Genomic DNA, 18929 nt, shown 5'->3' with positions numbered 1-18929 from the left:
GATTGTTACTAATCCCAATGGCGTATCCATGATTACACACAGCTACGGCAACTAACTTGTATGCTTTTTTTTCTAAATCTTAAGTCCAAGCTTACTGTCCAGTATTGTCATGAACTGTAACTGAAGACAGATATAACTGAGGTTCATACCTTTCACAGTAACATAGACGCTCTGGTGTGTGGAGAGCTGAGGCTGCACCAGCACATTACATGTGTACTCTCCTTCATCCACATCCTTCTGCACATCAAATAGCTTGAGGGTGCCGTTGTTCTCGAAGGCCCGCTGGCGGTGGTTGTACGGCAGCAAATTGGAGTCCTTGTACCACTTGATGGAGTAGTACGGGTAACCAATGACACGGCAGTGGATGTACATGTCCCGGCCAGCGATGGCAGTGAGGTTTTTCATTGGTCTGATGCTGGCAGGCCCTTGAAGGACACATTGGAGAGACAACTCTCTTAAAATGATTTTGAGGCAGGGGGGTGGTATAAAAGATAGCTGTGCTGTGTTGTGTGTGTTTTCAAGACACCACAAAGTTTACATGCCTTGATTCATTCCAATAGTCAGAAATCAAAACATTACCAGGATTTATTTAGATGTTTTAGACTGCCTGACTAAGACATCCTTGGAAATCAGGCTCAGAGTCATTATCAGTGGATGCATTCTGCTCTATTTCCTTCTTATCAAATGTGCTTTTTGCCTTGTCAAAACCAGAGACTCGTGAACCCTTCTATTTGTGCCTGTAGTGAATATTACCTTTCGCTCCCACCTCTTTGGTGCCGACTGTGATTGCCTCTGACAAGCATTAGCGTGGAATGTTCCCTTTCTCCACTCATGAAGCTATTATCAAAACCATTACTCATGTTACCGGCTTTCGTGCACACTTGTGAAAAACAAACAGAATAACCAATAGGCTTCCATAGCTCAGTGTCTATCAGGGAAATGGACTATTAGGCTTCTCTTTAAAGCGCTGTAGAAGACAGTTTAACTAGGCTCTGTAGTGTACTTTGAGCACAAGCATATCCTGGGTTGCTACTCTCTTTAGCACGATTAAGGAGCCAACGATGTGAGAAACAGTCATTACACTTTCTCCGCAATGGCACCTGTGGAGATTTATCTTCATTGCTTGGCTGCATTCGGCATCCACGGACCCTCGCTTAAGGGCTAGAGGATCGCCCTATTTAGCCTTACAACATGCAAGAATGAACACAATCAAATTAAACCAATCAGTGTACAGAAAGCACTTTCCTCTCTGCAATAGAGAAATACTAATAGCCTTGCACTGAGCACAGAAACCTTGTACAACCCTGTATTACCACTACATGACAACAGCAATCCAGCTAACCATGTCCCTGTAGAGAGCAGATAGCACTACAGTCATACACTGGAGCTAACAGTAAATCACACTAATAACATCCCAATACAAAGCTATCAGCAGGTGTTGGCTAGGAAGCAGGGCATTAGAAAGTTAAAGCTGACACCAGTGACTGATGGTGGGAGGTGCTACTATAGGAGGCTGTAGAGATGCTGTAATTCTGAATTCTACATGTGAGAGAAACTTTTGATGACTAAAAATAAAAAAACCTCCTGACAAACTTAATCAGGCATTCTTTCAACATCTGCACATCCGCGCCAATTAAAAAATACAAACAGAATAAATCAAGACATGCTCATGTGTGTATGTGATGGTGTGCTGGAAGAGTTGATCTGACAAGCACCTCTTACGTTTATTCGCGCCTGGTAGGAGACTGTCCCGGCCGAGTTGTTGCAGATGCAGCGATACACCCCTCCGTCGGGCACCTGAGTCTGGCTGATGTTGAGGTGGCTGACCACATGGCCCTCAGTGTTGGTGTAGTGGGAGATGCGGTGGCGGCTGTCCCGTACCACGGGTTCGTCGTCCAGGGTCCACGTTACCCGGGGCTCCGGTGTGCCCTTCACCGTGCACGACAACGACACAAACTCATTGATGTTGTAGACCTTCTCGCTGAATGAAGCCAGAATCTTGGGGGTGCCATCTTGGCGGTGGAAGGAGATACACATAGCAGGATATATGTTATTATTCTATAATATCAGCATCAAAATAGATTATTAGAATTTGTTTTAATGAGAATAATAATTGAAACTAATTTGTATTTCATTGCAACACTTTCATGTCTGCTGTATAAAAAGCAGAACCAACTGTAGAGCAGATTAATACAGGTCCTTTCTCTGGCTGCACAACATCATTGATTATCAATATTCTCCTTATAGTGGTGTGGTCATGGGAGGCAGACACTGCAGCAACTCAGCTTGTGCAGCAGTAAGCAAGCCTCTTTCAGACAATCTAATAAAGCTAAGCTGCACTGCTCTACTCAATATCACATACACTTCTAGATTCAAACATGAACACATATGCACACGGTTTGGATTCGCATGTGCATACACACATACCTGTAGACACAAAACAAAAAGATTATACATTCATGAATTCTGACCTTCCAGTATGACTTGAACAAAGTCCTGGGCGGACATCTTGCCATGTCTGGCAAAGCACTGATAGGCTCCTCCATCACTCTTGGCCATACCAGCCATGACCAGATTCTCCCTGTTTTGGCCTGTCATGCGAACGCTGTTGCTTGGGTAGATGAGCTCGCCGTTGCGGTACCAGGACAACTGGTACTCCTCTGAGCCAGTTACGCTGCAGGACAGCGAAACCTGGCTTCCCACGCTGCCCTTCACCTTCCGTGGGCTCACCACGACCTTCAGAGGCTCTGTAGGTTAGGGAGGTAAGAGTTCAGCAGCTGTTTTTAATGGAATATTTGGTCTCGTTTCTTTTATGTAGGTCTAACAAAGTATCAGAATACTACCAAAGTATTATTTTTGCCAGTGAGAAGTGAGAAACTTTACATGTAGCACTCTAAAAATCTAAAGCAGCATCTTTAGATTCCTAGCTTGTTCCAGTTTTAAGGCATTATGCCCCTGATAAAAATCAACCCTGATGACTTACCACCAGCCAATGGGCACTGACCTTTTACCTGCAGCCTGCCAACCACCTCAGCATTTCCATATCCATTCCACACCTCACACACATATGTCCCTGTGTCGCTGGGTTGGGCTCTCTCTATCAGCAGGCCTGTCACACTCTGCCTGAAGCGTGTGTCGGGCTCCAGCGGCCGGTTGTCCTTTAGCCAGCGGTATTTGGGTGCGGGGTGACCCGAGGCCTTGCAGGGCAACTCCACTCGATGAGACGCCATCACCTCACGACGCTCAAAGCTGTCCAGGATGTGGGGCGCTGAGTTGGTGGGATCTGCAGGAGAGTAAGAGGTTTGAGTTTCTTTTGTTGTTTGATCACTTCTGAACTTAATATGTCTTAAATATCTATGTGTGTGTGTGTTTAACGCCTCATGGTTATCATGGGGGCTCATTCCGAGCTAGCCTTGACGACACCATCAGGGTCACATTTTGAAGCTGAGCCACAGAAGACATCATACAGCTGTTTTCACGGGCTGAGTAAGATGATATTCATGTGGAAATTTGTTTGAGTGTGCCTTTCTGGTTTGAGGAAAGTGAGGGCATTTTCTGTCCTGAAGCTCTCTCCAGAAACTGTGTTCACAGATCTAATGACCTTTATCACATGTCACCCCCTCTTTAATTCATGTGTTCCTTCCTGTCACTCTCTGTTCTCTTCAAATCATCTACATCGTTTTTTCACAAGTACAAATTTATTTCCATATGTTCCCCTGTCATTTAGCACACATCATTTTAAAACCAACTAAAATGAACAGCTATACTCAAAAGTAAATGGAAAAACAAACGAATAATAATAATAAGAGAGTTAGGTTTCATGCTTTTTATGGTTCACATTTGTTTGTTTACTTGAGTTGTGTCATTTATAGTCAAGCATAAATATCATCCACCTCCTAGACGGTTCAGAAAGTCTGAGATATCCAGCTTGAAAAGGATGAATATTTTGGAGTTCCTCTTACCTGAGACAATGAGGCGGGCGCTATTGCTCTGTCGGGTCTCCCCTGTGTACCGATGACGTGTCATACACCTGTAGTTGTACAACCCGTCTTCCATTTGCACATCCAGGATATACAAGGCTCCCGTGGATGTGATGAGAAACCGTGACACTGGAAACAAACAAATAAAACGTGTTCCATCACTATACATCATTGATGCATGGTGCAATTTTAAACAGCAACAGTACAGGTCCTAACAAAACAATTAAACCCAAGCAACATTTTAAAATGACAGCTCGTATGCACATTCTAACTGCCCGCGGGCCAATCAGCATCGAATATGTCACCTTCATGTGACCTGTAAGCGCTGTGCATTGCCTCTGGTCAGTTAGTATAATGTCGAACGTTCTGGAAAAACAAACTGTAGCTTGTAGATTCTCTTGAAGTGTGTCTCTGGCCTGCAGACTGACAAGTAATATTGGACCCCACATCAATCAGTGTAATCCTGAAAATGCTCAGTTGGATGAAATGCACTGTCTCCATTCTTTTGCCAAAATCTAACTAGTGGTGTCTGGAACACTGCATGTGACACATGAAAGGAATAAACAAAGGATCATTGCCTCTGGATTTCATCACAGGGAACAACTAGCATTTTATAACAAATAATACTCTGCAGTTACACAGTGTGAGAAGAGAGCATGGTGTGTGTATTCATTCTTATGCACTGGAATCACTACCTTACACATTCTAAAAGAAGAAAATACAGAAAATCCAATTTTGAAGTCTCTTAGCAAATATTTGCAAGTCAAGTGAGGTACGCAGCTCTGTGTGATTGTAGTCACCAAACATCTGCTGCAGCCCATTTAGCTCAGCACAGCTCTGAGGCGCTGTGACAAGGCTGTGTGTTGTGTAGCGGTGTAACACAGCTCGTTATCATGTAGCTCATCGCTCTCTTTTCTCTCTCTCTCTTGGGGGAAACTCTCCATCTCTCTCTCTCGCTCGGTTTCTCTGTCTTCCTCTGCTGCAGACTAAAGCGCAGGGAGCCAGGGATCACAGAGCGCTTTGATAAGCCATGGCTGTGCAGGTCGGATGTGCTAATATCATGCTGATGTTATGCTAATTTGTGTGAACACATGGAAGTAGAGAGAGGTAGTCAGTGTTTATGAGGAGTGATGTGTGCTATAGCCGGTGGCTGCCGGGGTATTCCATGTCACAGATGATGGAGAGGCCAATCTGGGACAGGGATCAAATGGGGCCGCCGTATATTGAGGGATTCTGGCAATATTGGTAGAGATATCATAAGCAGACTTTATGGGCTGTTGAATTACTCTCATTTAGTCCTGTCACGACAGTTTAACACAGATTAATATTACTGGTACAGGCCCTTGCACAGTGCATGCTAAAATAATATAAAGAGGAGTAAAAGTGCAAGCTATGATCACTGTGTTTAAGTGATAATCTGCAACAACCCAACAATAAATCATTAATTACTGAAAATATCATCAAACGACATTTGGTCACTCTAAATTTCTGTTTTAAATATCACAACAAAGCTGCAGGGGAAGGGGACTCTTTCTGCACAAAATGAGCTAAATCTTTGGAAAGATTTGGAAAAAATTCTGAGTATCTTACATTCGCACACAGTGGATGGAGTGAACGACAGATGACTTTGAGTGTTTACAGATTATAGACACAGTGCAAAAAGTAAGGGATGAATGAAAGGGAGACAAATGGGGGGAGAAAACAGAGAAGGAGAGGGAGCAATACACAGAGGAGGGTAGTGAAGATGCTATTGTGAGCAAGTGATGACCTAGTTAGAAATGAGAGACCATGGATTTGATATCCTGAAGGGGTTTTTCAGCTCGTGGTCGAAATGTTGTAGTATGACAGACAACCAGCGGTAAAATGAGGGGGACAGGAGAGGTGGTACAAGCCCTATGTGTGTGTCTGCAGTCCTTAATTGTACAACCACACAGACAAGCCAATAGAATATTATCAAATTTGAATTTTGCTGGTAGCAAATGTAGTTCATTTTCAAGGACGGAAACAATTCAGAGAAAGCAGATATCAAAGGAAACGGGAGAACAGGCTGCCTCTCCAGTCTTTCCTTTCTGATTTTTCCATCTTCTTCCCCCCTCTTTCCCTCTGAAAGTTGTCTGGCATCAAAAGTTGACAAGGCAGGCTCATGAATGAGAGGAGCTTTCATTAGAACAGACTGCCTGTCACTGTAACAAAAGGCCAGGGTTGGGAGAGGGGAGTAAGCCTGTGTTTTGAATGCACGTTAAAACAGGCACACACACACACGCACACACACACACACACACGCACACACACACACACACACACACACACACGTTTACATGCATGTTTGTGTGTGTGTGCTTGTCTCTCGTCTCCTGGTGAACTGTCTGTGGATTATAACTGAATTTCTCACTGAGTAGACTCACATGTTAGCCCATGTTTTACATTGGAAACATCACTGTTTCCAAAATCATTTTAAAAAATGGGCTTATCTGCTGTCTTGTTTGTGTGTTGTGCTACGTACAGCGCTAGGACTGGAGACAATTAGCTTATCTTAGCATTAATAGTGGAAGTGGGGCGAAACGGCTAGCCTGGTTATGTCCAAACGTGAATAGTTTGCCCACCAGCATCTCGAAAGCTTAAACCACAACCTAATGTTTTTTCATCTGCGTTTTTTTGTCCAAATGAAACAAATGACATATAACGTGTTAATTAGTGAGGTAGTAGAGGTAGCCAAAAGTAAAGATGCATTTCGGCGCTCTTTTCCATTCTGCCTCCACTGTATAAATAATGTACATCATCACAATGCTTTGAAACAATTCAGCTTCTAGGGAACCTCTTGTCCACTGTAGTTCCTGTGAAGTGAAGACAATTATGTTTAGAATCTGAAAATCTGAATTGTTCTGTGTCTTCACCATTTAGAAGAGTTTCCAGTGATAAGAGATCTAATATTAGTAGATTCTGTAACAGTTTGCAAACACAGCAGAGCATCTATTCAGCAGGAAGTAAATTAACAGTGAGTAAGAACATCTTTAGACCACTGCAGAGGGTGGCTGGTTGGTATTAATTTAGAATAGAAAAAAATGTCCGGGGCAATTGTGTTTGGTCATATTCTCGATTCTTGGTTAGCCTCCTTTTCTTTCTTCTCAGAACCAGCTTGCGCTCGCTACCAACAAACAGAATTGATTGTTTCACACAGAGCTGCGGGCCTACAGTGCTGTATTATATGTGCTTGTCCTTGTAAGCTGAGGGCATTTCTGTGTATTCTCGTACCACTGCAGTTATCTCAAATCCCACTGGCTTGTGTGTCTGCATATTAAAGCTTTTGTGTGTGTGTTTCTGTGCGTGTGTGCATGCGACTGAGTGTGGATGTGTTTACGCAGCACACAACTGCATGGAGGAATGGTCAATAATAACGATCGAAGGCGCTCCACTACGCTTTACCCTGCTCCTCTCTGCTCCACCTACTGCATACTAACACTGCCTGAGAGACAGCCTCCATTGTTCTTGCACTGTGTGTGTTAACATGCTAGCCATATGAGCATGCGTTTGAGTCCACACCTGGCCGTATTAGTGTATTTTTCTGAAACTATGGCTTCATTTCACCACAGGTGGCTTGCTGGCCTATCAGTCGTCTACTCTTCCCTTCCACTGCCCGCCCAGCTGCTTTGGCATCGGAGGTGCCGCAAACACAAGTCCCTTTCTGTGGATCCACACTCAATAGCTTCAATTAATCCCCATTTAAGCCACACTGAGGGTGCAAGTAGACTCTTTGTTCATTGAAATTGGGAGGCCTTGCAGTGTTTCACCAAAAACTAAATTGCTTGTGAGATATATTGTGTAAGAGCAACATTGTGGAAAAGTCTGAATCATGTCCATATTACAATGCGATTGTTGCACCCCAAGGACAGTTTGCGCTGGTGTGGATGTGTCGTCAATGTGGACACAAAAGTTGACTCGTGACAGGGACTATGAGAGAAGGACTTCCAATAAGGTGGAACACAGTGGCACACGATGACATAGCTGAGCACTTTAAACTACGCTTGCTGGGCGACCATCTGCCTCAAAGCAGCTGAAAGAGTTACCTCAGTTGCCTGAGTCATTTCAATATTCTATAATTGAGACATGAGTGGAGGAGAGATGAGATGGGAGGAGGGAGAGAAGAGATAGTGAGAGCAAGCAGGAGAGAGAGAGACAGAGAAAATAAAGGATCAAGAGGGAAAGAGCACCTCTGGGATACAACCACTCTCTGTCATCTAAAATGACTTACAAATTAGCTTACAGCTATGCGCTCCCAGTGAAGGAAAAAAAAAAGACACAACTTTCATATGCTAATTCAAGATCATGGCTAGGCAGAGCAATTATCAAAAAAAATGTCAGCCCTGTCTGCCTGACAGATCTCAACAGGAGCCCGGTACCTCTGTCTCTGTTTCCTACACGCTCTGTCTGATTTCCAAGCAAGGACTGTACTTCACACAATGTAAAGATACTGTGACAATGAACACAGGTTTGAGTATACCTGTGTACCTTTGCAGCTTTGCATGCCGCACAATCCTCCAAGTGCATTATGTTAGCAAAGAAACTACTGTTGAAACATGGGAACATCCCTGTCTGCTTTTCTTAACTGAGAAAAAATGAGATTATTATTTTCTCTTATGACCTTGAACAACCTGCCACCCTCTGACTCTGAAGAACTTTGAATCGTCTGACCTATCAACACCAACAGTCTGGACGCCACTTACAGGAAACCCGTGGAGTCAGCTAAACAATGCAGATAAAAATTGCTTCCTCATCACTCTGCTGGCAGTCTCCCCACTGTGCAACTGTCTTGGAGTGTATTAGCAAGTGGAGTGAGGTCCCTGGAGACAGCCGGGGCCCACAGTGTCACTGTAACCTTGGCCACTCAAAGTCACACAGCTTGACGAAAAAGATAATCCATGTTGCTTGTACAGCTGCACACTAACAAACCAACACCTATCTGCATGGAGAATTGATTTTATGAAACCTTCTTGAGGTGGCAAATAAGTAGAAAAAGAGAGCTTGTGTCAGGTGATTGGGTGCATCAGCTTGTGCTTTCCACTTCAAATAATTCCTTTTGAAAATGTGCCTTAACAATGTGTTTTAAATTGAACCCAAAAATTGAACATGTAAGCCAGATTTGTGCTGGGGGGCTTTAATTAATCAACAGAACAAAAAGCAGTGTGTGTTCTGGAGAGTATCTTTACTGAGGCGGTCAGGTGCCTGTGGATTTTGGGTCTTGCAGAGTTGCATTTTCAACAAAAGTAGTATGTTTGCTCAGTACTCTTCTGTATTATTGTCGACAGAAAATATCTAAAGCTTAGATTTGCAGAGAGATTCTTCCTGTGATTGTGACCACACGTGAAAACAAATATATAAATACGATTGTGACAGGCAGATGATAACTGTTAAAAGGACTTCAAATTTCAAATGATTTCTTGCATCCCTCCATCTATGAAAAGCACTGCCAAATTAAATTCCCATTTGGTAAAATGAAAATTTAGCAAGTACTGAAGAAACTGTCGCCATAATGGCGCCATATGCGACACCACATTGTTTCCCACTATGAAAATGTCACGCAGTGACTGGCGCCAGAATTGCCGGTGTAGTCTGTGAGTAATAATGAGTGTATGATGAGCCCAGGAGGGCTGTGTTGTAATTAGGCCTGGTCAGAGTTATTGGCAGACTGACTCCGGTTTGATCGGGCTGGGATAAGCATCTCTATGGAGAGGGGGATTCCACCAATTTAGTGCCCCTCTAATAAAAATCATTTGTCATTCTTACAGGAGGCCCGCTGACAGCTGCTGGGGTTGCCATGGCAACACACTGGCCACCATTCGCTTAGCAAGCATTATTCCCAGTGCTGTAAATGGTGGAGAAGTGGAAACACACGGCCACACTGTCCAGTCAAATGTTTCAGTGCTTAGACACACAATAAAATATATATGAAGCGTCATGCCTCGCCTTGAAAATGACACTTTGATTTTAATTGTTAATACACATGATGAAATGTTGTAGGAATTATACCGCTTTGTCCTACTTATTCTTCATATGTGATTGAAATTTGCCTACATAATATTGCCATTCTGATTTTTTATGATATAATCTTATTATTGATTGTTACTATACACACCACGTCTACAGTATTTAATGTCTGTTTGTCCTAAAGGACAGAGATGTTGTTCCTCATGGACGTTTGCTGCTCTTCCTGAAGTTTCTTCCATCTTTTCCCTGTCAAAGGGTTTTTTCTGAAGCTGTTCCTTTTCCAAATCCAGGGTGTAAGGATAGAGTGTGTCATACGTTGTGCGACTGTTGTTGGAAAATACATAAAATATCACATTTTTTATCATAATAAAGATACTTCAAAACATCCTTTATGGCCATGCAAATAAACGGCACGTAAACAGGAGGCGGACATAAAGATTTGAGCTGAAACAATTAGGGGAGATAAATCTGTTATCCTATTAATCTAAATGCCAAAAGCTAAATGCTAAAGTGTTTAGTTCCAGCTTCGCAAATGTAAAGAACTGCTGTTTTTCTTTGGTATTAAACTAAATATCTTTGGGTTCTGGACTCTCGGTGGAACAAAGAGGACACCTGGAGACATCAAGTTTGGGGAATTGTGACTATGAGAAACTGTGTTTGTTATGTGTGTGTTGTTTGTTCATTATTGGCAGATTAATCAGTGATGAAAATGCTTGAAACCTGCAGCCCTGGTGAAGTTTTCTATGTTTTATGAATTGTGTAAAAATAAAAACATGCAGTCATAACTTCAGCTTGAGAAGGTGTAGCTTTCTGTTTCTGAGAAGCTGCTACTGTAAAACACACTGCACCTTAAATCTCCACGCAGACATAAGCAGGCAAAAACTCCCTCTCCATCCCATGAACAGTTTGAATTGTGTTAGGCCCCAATAAGTACACAAATACAAGAATACAGAAACACACACAAACCAAGCAGTTGGCCTAATTTCTCATCACACCTGGACTACAAACTTGAAGAAGTCTATCTGGGTCTAGACCCCAACTGCTCGCTACAGAGTTGAGTCAGAGTAGAAGGCTGAGCTTTTTTATTGCTGCTCCTAATCAGCGGCAGCATCCCTCTGCTCATTAACTAGACACACGCTAGCCTGAGGCTAACGGCCTCATATGTCAACCACAGATAAAGATGTCATCTTCTGCTTGACTGAATAAACCACTATTAAAACTAGATGCAAATGGTCGTTGAACGATATTCAAATCAGGAGGCAATAGGGAAACTTAGACCCTGAGGCGCTTGGCCTCAGCGCTGGCCCACATTTTTCTGTCGTGTTAAAGGGAAGACAGATTTTAGACACTGTCTGTATTCAGACTGACGTTCTACAAGACAACCCAGATTGAGATATAAAACAATGCAAGAAGGAGTAAAGAATCAGTAATGATAGGTGCCAGTTTGAGTGCTAAGGTTGAACATTTAAATGGTATAGTCTTTAACGGCTTTAGATCTAGTGTCTTTGAAGTAAATTATTTTGTTTAAAACTACATTTTGGACATAACAGGGCCACCTGCCATGTCAGTCTCAGAGGGTGGCTGTGATTGTGGGCTATTAAAAGATGCTCCACTGATTTAACATTGGACTACTATAACACTGTAAGGCTTATGATGGACAGTTTTAAAAAAAATCAAATTGATTCAAAGGGCATTGATTTCGCAGGCACATCCTCTTCCTTGCTAAAACTTGCTTCTTCCTACAGCACCACAGTACAACTTGGCCACTGTTCTGAGATTTGGCTGTGCTAGGAGCAGCGAGCCTTCAGCCGCTAACCTCAAGCCAGCGGAACAGGCTTTGGAGGTTTGGAAAGCTCACTTCTCTCTAACGCCTTAGCCCGAGCCGATGCTGACTCAAGTGACACCACTTAAGGCAGTTTCTTTAGTTCATCTGCCTCTGGAGCCAGAAAAGTCTTTCCACCATGCAGTAGGACTCCCCAGGAGCAGTGAACAGACTTCCATGTGTAAAACATGGGGAATTCAAGTCAGTGGCTTCGTCCATTATGAAGAACTGCTCTTATGTTCAGCAAACTGTGGGACCCGCTGGTGTAGACAGACCAATGAAACTCTATCTCTTCAAATATAAACAGAATCAAACAATGGGCAGCATAAGAATGGAGTTTATTTGTACAGGACTCATTTGGCAGACAGTGACATACTATGACAGGACGTCTCTATTCTCCACCAGGCTGTTTCGAGGCAGCTGTGTGAGCACTTTTTTCTACCAGACAAATGTTTGTCTGCTGAAGTCAAAACTGAGGAGGGAAATCTCCGCCACAATAGCTTTCAAATCTGTTCCCGTGCGCTTCTGTCTGCAGTGTGTCTGCGGCTGCATGTGCGGCGTAATTAGCCAGTGCTGGAGTCGAGCTATTAAACCCCTGATGGTTGTGTGTTTACAATGCTATCATTGGCCTCTCTCTGGCCAACACTAAATGAGCCAGTGTTGAGCCTCAGCTGTATAATCATGAATATTCATCTCTCTGTGAGAACCTCTGTGTGTGTTATGCACTGGCAGGCGTGAAGGAAGCTATTACTATCTACTCAATCACAATCAGTCACTTTGTCTGGATAATAAGTCAAGATGACAACAATTCTGCTTATCGCCAAACCCAAACAAAGCAGGCTCTGTTTTGGAGGCAAAAGAAGAGCCGAGCCTGTTTCCCGTCCTGCAGCTTTTCACTTCAAAGAGCAATGTGGCAGGTCAGAGTTATGTTAGTGGGTGCCATACAATCGTCTGTTTGCACACATACACGCACACACTTCATGCTCCCCTTTCACTCATGCTTGATGAAAGCTCAGGATTAAACATAAAAAGGAAAAGCTTGAATATGCTCTCTGCCACCTGGAGAAGCGAGGTAGATATTGTAGATGGTCCTCATTGTCTTAAACACCTTTGATACACACTTAGAAATGATGTTTGTGCGCACACAAGGGCCATTTTCGATGCAAAGTAATGTGGTTTTCATGCAAATGTTCGCATCTCAGCGTGGTTGTTAATTACATTTCCTAAGTGAGAACGAAACAACCCTTCAAGCCCTTGCTAAACTGTGATAACCTGAGCGTAAAAGAGTTACTCCCATAGTGCCATTCCCTGGAGACTTCATTGCACCACATTCCTGCTTATGGAAAAGGACTTAAATACAGTGCTCATTGGTGTTTCATGGTAATTTGTGGTGGCAAGTGGAGCAGGCGATGCTGCTCTGTGAGTAAAGCAGAGGGGGCAAGAGGAGGATTAGATAATCAAACAGTGTGCCACTTTAAATAATCTCTGGCTCCTCTGGGGGAGGTGAGACTTAAAGCCGGAGCCCTTCTGATTTAATTGTCTGATTTCCCCGTCATTACGGTTGAGGGCCTCAGTAATTCAGGCTTATTAAATATTCAGGAGCCACACTGAGGAGGGGAGGGAAGAAGGGAGCAGTGGGAGAAAGAGGAAGGTAGAGAGGAGTAAGAGTGGGAGAAAGTCGTGGCGGGACGAGGCATGTGACACTGCTTTCCACAGACTTACACATAGATATACACTTTGATTAAAAAGTTCAGAAACACCTGTTCTATTGATGTTTTTCTTCTTTCCTTCAATTATGGCTGTTTTCACAAAGACAGACACAGTGTCTTCTTTTGGGCCACAAAAGAAGAATAAGTAAATAATTAAAACTTCCATTTGGTGGATGTCCTTCATGGTGTTGCATGACTGGGAAGAATACTGTTGGAACTATTTTTCCCCCAAATAAACATCGATTTGGAATTTGTTTTCCAGTCCAGAAAAACAAAGTGACCATCAATCATTATTATTAACAGTGCGATTGGGCGGTACATATTCTGGGACCCTGTTTTTCTCTGGACCCTCTGCAGTCTGCTAAGAGGTTAGATTGAATAGATTTAAACTGTGATTTGTCAGTCCAGTTTCAATAGAGCTAACCCAAGGCTAGCCTTGCATTTTGTATTTTTAAGCACAGTTTTGCTAAAGCATCACACCTGTTGAGTCCAGCTTTTTATAGGCATCACTGTGCACTTGACTCAGAAACAGGAACCTGATCTATTTAAATCTTTGTCTCTTTCTGTCCTTTCAGTTGTCAGTCTGGTTGAACCATTGTACAGCATTTTGTTCTCCATGTACAAAACATTACCGGTTTTGCAAAGCCCTCATACAAAATAACATCTATTTGTAAAGAGGCGTTTCTATGACCTACAAGCTTGAAATACCATTTGAAAATATAGAGTAGTCCTCTGCGCCATCTGACTGTACTGACTCAAGCTTTGGTAGCAGGTGATTTCAAACTTTTGAACGTTCATGTACTTTGATCCTCACTGTGAAGAAAAACCTCTATGTTAAGAAAGTCTCTGCTGGAAACATTTTGGTGGTAGTGATAAGTGGATGTCCTCACATCATAGGTGTAGATATGAGTATGGGCGGTAGGGACATGTCCCCACCAATGTCAAGGCGCAACCGAATTGTTTAAAAAATGATGGTGTCATTTTAACTCTCATTAAAGTCATAGTCAGAGATGCTAGGCTTGTTTGTTTTCTTATAATAAGTAGGCCATTTTTTTTTTTTATCAAACTGCATCACTCTCACCTTCCCTTGTTCAAGTGTAGGTCAGGATGTATTATTGTATGGGTCATTATGACATGGACATTATTTATATGCAGAAAGCCTGCCATCATTTAATCAGTTCAATCCTGGTAGCAGCAGGTTGACCAGCACAGAGACACACAGACAGGTGAGTAAGGCAGCCAGGTGCAGCTCTGATGTCAATGGGAAAAATGGCACAGTAATTCATTAAGTCTGTGTTCTTACCTTTTTTCACTTCACCTCTTTGGGATCACTGAACTCAATACACAAAGCGCAATCTAAAATCACCAAAACATCTACTACTACTACTTTAGACAAATTGCAAATTAAAAAACAAGATGAAGCTAATCGTTCCAAAGCAAACATTTTCATTTCAAATCTCCGGATTGCAGATGAGGCAGACTCTACAGGGGAGTGGAACTCTCCGTGGTGCTGAACTCCACTGCTGAGCAACAGAAAACAACAAAACAAAAACCACCCGGTATACAAAGCTGGTTTAATTAAAACACGTTCACCAATGAGTGCTGAAGGGATGTAAAGATAGAGATCATTTAGACAGCTTCATTCACCAAATCGTCTTCTTCTGCTCTGTATCAAACTGACAGGACTCATCTATCAATGGATCAGACTGTTCTGTTCTTTGACTTACTGATAAAACAAGTCTGAATTTAAAAAAAAGAATGTGACAGGTTAAACCACTGTGACATGCTGTGAGTATAACAGTATACAAATAAAAGGACCAAGCACATTGTAGTGATTATGTAGAGTGTAGGGAGGAGACAGAGTGCTGCTCTCTAATGAGTCACCCTGTCTGATCACAGCCCAGAGCTACAGCCTCCATCCACAACATTACAGAAACTACATCCTGACATGACATTTACTCGAGCATTCAGTCTGTAAAAGCAATATTTTTTTTCATAAAATGAGAGTCAGAGACTGCCAATGGACCAAGATCATTACAGCTTGTTTTTAGGGTTTTCTTGAATCAAGCGCCATTACCCTGATCCTAATAACCCAGTGCATCCTAGTGTGCTATTGTCTCATTCACTAAAACACATAAAAATGATACAAAACCATATTGGAAATGAGTGAAAACAGCAAATAAAATCTGTACATAAAAACATATAAAGTGTAGTTCAAAGACCCTGCACAGCCATGACCGACCCTCACAGGTATTTTCACGGATTTGCCTGACGAGGTTTTTTTCTCAAGACTGTGTGGGTGTGCACAGACTGGGCCTGATTGGCATCTCTCTCACTCTCCACTTAGTTTGCTGCAGGAAGTTACAACTGCATCCTTCTTATTAGTACATGGTTTCTTATATCCTCACGTAAATCCCAACATACTGCAGCTTTGCATAATTCCAACCCGCAGGTCTCACAGACACCTGTGTGTACATGCACAGGCGGAATAAAAATGTGGTGGAATAAAACAGTAATATAAAAATAAATAAAATGGAAATAAAATAAAGTACCTCAAAACCTCACTTCAGTACAATACGTGAGTAAATGCACTTAATTACCTTCTACCACTGTTCATTTGGACTTTGGATGATTAGGGAAAGTTATCTAAAATTTTTGCTTGTAAATTTTAAATTAATTGAAGTGGGAAAAGGGAGATTTGAATTTTATCAACACTCACTTGAAACACTTCAAATTTGCATTTTATCTCAAAAACTGACAAAAAGCATTTTGATGTGACACATACACATAGTCGTAGTGAGTGATTCACAGCAGGGGAAGTCATATTCAGACACTTTAATTGAGTACAAGACTTGCATTCGAATTTTTAAGTAAAAGTACTGACCATGCAGGCAAAATGGTCTCTGTCAGAGTTGTGTACTATAATGCTGGAATATTACCATTACTGATATTGACAGGCAGTTGGCTGGAGTGGAGCTGATTCTAGTTATTTTATATACTGTTGGGTGGTTTCATTTACTGGAAAACAATGCATTGTATCATATAGGCTTATTATAGATTTTTAAACTCTTAATCTGCAGAGCAGCTATAGCTGACAGTAAATGTAGTGGAGTAAAAGTATAAAGTAGCAGAAAACAGTAAGTAAAGTTCAAGTACCTCAGAAGTGTTATTAATCATTAATTACAGTACTTGAGAAAATTTACATAGTTACAGTCCACCAGTGGTGAATCTATTTGGATTTATAACTACCAAAAAAATAAAAAGTAAATAAAAATAATAATAATGATACTAATAATATTACACTCCCTCCCTCCATACTGGATGTGCAGTCTGGACTTTTCTCCTCTGACTGTCTATGTACATTTATTTCACAAACTGAAATGGTCATGTACACACATTTATATCACTCAGAGTGACAGCAAGACAGAGAGACAGAGGCTGAACTCCATCCCGCCTCAGCAGAGCTGATTATCAAGCCTATCATGCTGTTTATACAAACTGCTGCCTGGTTTAGCTGCTTCAACATTTCTGATTAGTGAAGATAAAACCTGTAGTTGCAAAAACAGACAGTATTCCTGAGGATCTGCTGCAACATTATAATGTTGTTTACCTATTGGAGTAATTGTGCTTGCAGATGTAAACTGATAAACGGTTCCTGACAGGCAACGCAAAATGAATCTTTTCCAAACTTCACCGATCAAATGTGTTGTCCATGAGCACAAAGAAAAGACTGAGGAAGGTTCCTGCGGGTAGACACTCGTCTCTCAGCGGGACTGGCTTTTCACCAACTTCCTTGTAAAGGTTTCTGAATGTGCCGTAGCAACAATTAGATTACAAGGTCGTTTCACTCAGACCTACATTCATTTATTAGTCCAGCTGAATATTTATGGCCAAGCTAGACAGGTTCAGAGGAATGTGCACACTCACACTCATACATTAGCACAAGAACACATTAGTGTTTGAAGAGAAGGATTTTTAAGGGTGATTCAGAAACCAATAAGTTAGGACAACAAAGCTGTGGACAGATTGTTGATTGTGTTTTGTGGCATTTTTCAAAAGAGCCATTTTCATGTTATACAAATGACATTTTGTCATTTGACGTAACAAATATTTAATTAAATAAAATACTAATCATATGAAGTACATTCACAGAGGATGACACAAACTGAATGATATCAGATCTTTAATAAGAGGCCGACACTGAGTGCATGTCAGCTGACTAACATCAGCGAGTCGTTAACAGTCTTTAACAACCTGACTCCACACGCCGTTTACCCCCCTTTACATCTCCAGAGGAGAGAATGGAGACACACCCCTTGTTTACAGGATGACTCGACTACCATGTAATCAAATTCTCACAGAAGCCTCTACCTCTTCTACAGTGGCTCAAAATCATCAGAAAAATATCTCTCCTTCCCTTTATATCATAGCTTTTCAATTCCGTCTCCCTCCCCTCCCCATCTCCTGCTTTGTCGCTGTCCCCTCTGTCTCCTTGCTTTTCATCTCTTGCCTTTTCCTTGGTGTCCCCCCTCCTCCTCCCTCTTCCGCCTCCCTCTCCCTGCAGAGCATTAGCTTGCAGTGGTCAGGCCGCTTGACAGCTGCTCCACCTGAAGAATATCAATCAATGTTGCTGTGGAGACAGAATCAGGCTCCCCTCCTTTATTTTCCACCCTTCTTTTTCTTCCATTGCATGTGACTGTTCATGGACTGAACACGATCCAGTGTTTGTTTGATTCTGTAAAGTGTAAACGGATCATTAAGCTCACACGAGGTGTGAAAATTTGGATATTATTTAAGTTCTACAGGAGCATACTTTGGCACCTTTTCCTGCTAATTTATTTGAGGTGTGACTAATTGAGTTGTGGATACAAAACCCTGCGATGTCTCAGACTATCACTCCAAATGAGCCAGGCAGACAGGCGTGGGATGAAAGTGTCTATCACTGCTAACACATGACAGAAGAGTGAGCACTGTACAAATCATGCTGCTCAATATAGGACCACAGTCAAAGCGCTACTAATCACCATTAAAGCCTCCTCTCGTGATTCATGCAGAAAAAAAGATTTAAGGTGAAATACTTTTGTTGTGTATTTCCTATACTTACTTATTTGAGCATAAATAAATACAAAATATATAAAAAATACTGACGTGACATTTTTGAAACTACGAGGCTGGGTTGTCTTAAAAAAGAAATCCCACTATTTTGAAAATAGATAGTGATTGTATCACCTAGCAACAATTCCTCCAGGCCAGCAAAACTGTCAGGAGACCAATCACATTTTTCCCTCTAATTGCTCCAATCTACCTTCCCATACAGCACACGCCCCCACTTTGAGCCTGTCCCCCACCGTGGCCCCAACCATGCTGCTATACATAATACTAAGCAGTGAAATGACTCCCCACAGGCCCATCGTCAGTGGCGCTGGTGCCAGGCCC

The 18929-nt window shown here is 42.1% G+C and overlaps 1 protein-coding gene across 1 annotated transcript in view; it reads right to left on the bottom strand.

The window, feature by feature from the left end:
• Window positions 1–18929, bottom strand: part of dscama (Down syndrome cell adhesion molecule a) — a 93030-nt gene that overhangs the window by 29267 nt on the left and 44834 nt on the right. The window contains exons 4-8 of the mRNA XM_041952023.1: window positions 3963–4109; window positions 3005–3283; window positions 2472–2747; window positions 1716–2012; window positions 150–425 (exon numbers count right to left, since the gene is read on the bottom strand). Coding sequence (XP_041807957.1) covers window positions 150–425; window positions 1716–2012; window positions 2472–2747; window positions 3005–3283; window positions 3963–4109 — 1275 coding nt within the window. The remainder of the gene's footprint in view (window positions 1–149; window positions 426–1715; window positions 2013–2471; window positions 2748–3004; window positions 3284–3962; window positions 4110–18929) is intronic.

Source organism: Chelmon rostratus, chromosome 14 (genome assembly GCF_017976325.1).
Source record: "Chelmon rostratus isolate fCheRos1 chromosome 14, fCheRos1.pri, whole genome shotgun sequence".
NCBI classification, from domain to species: domain Eukaryota; kingdom Metazoa; phylum Chordata; class Actinopteri; order Chaetodontiformes; family Chaetodontidae; genus Chelmon; species Chelmon rostratus.
Note: the sequence above shows the minus strand (reverse complement) of the source record. Positions and strands in the feature narration are given on the sequence as shown.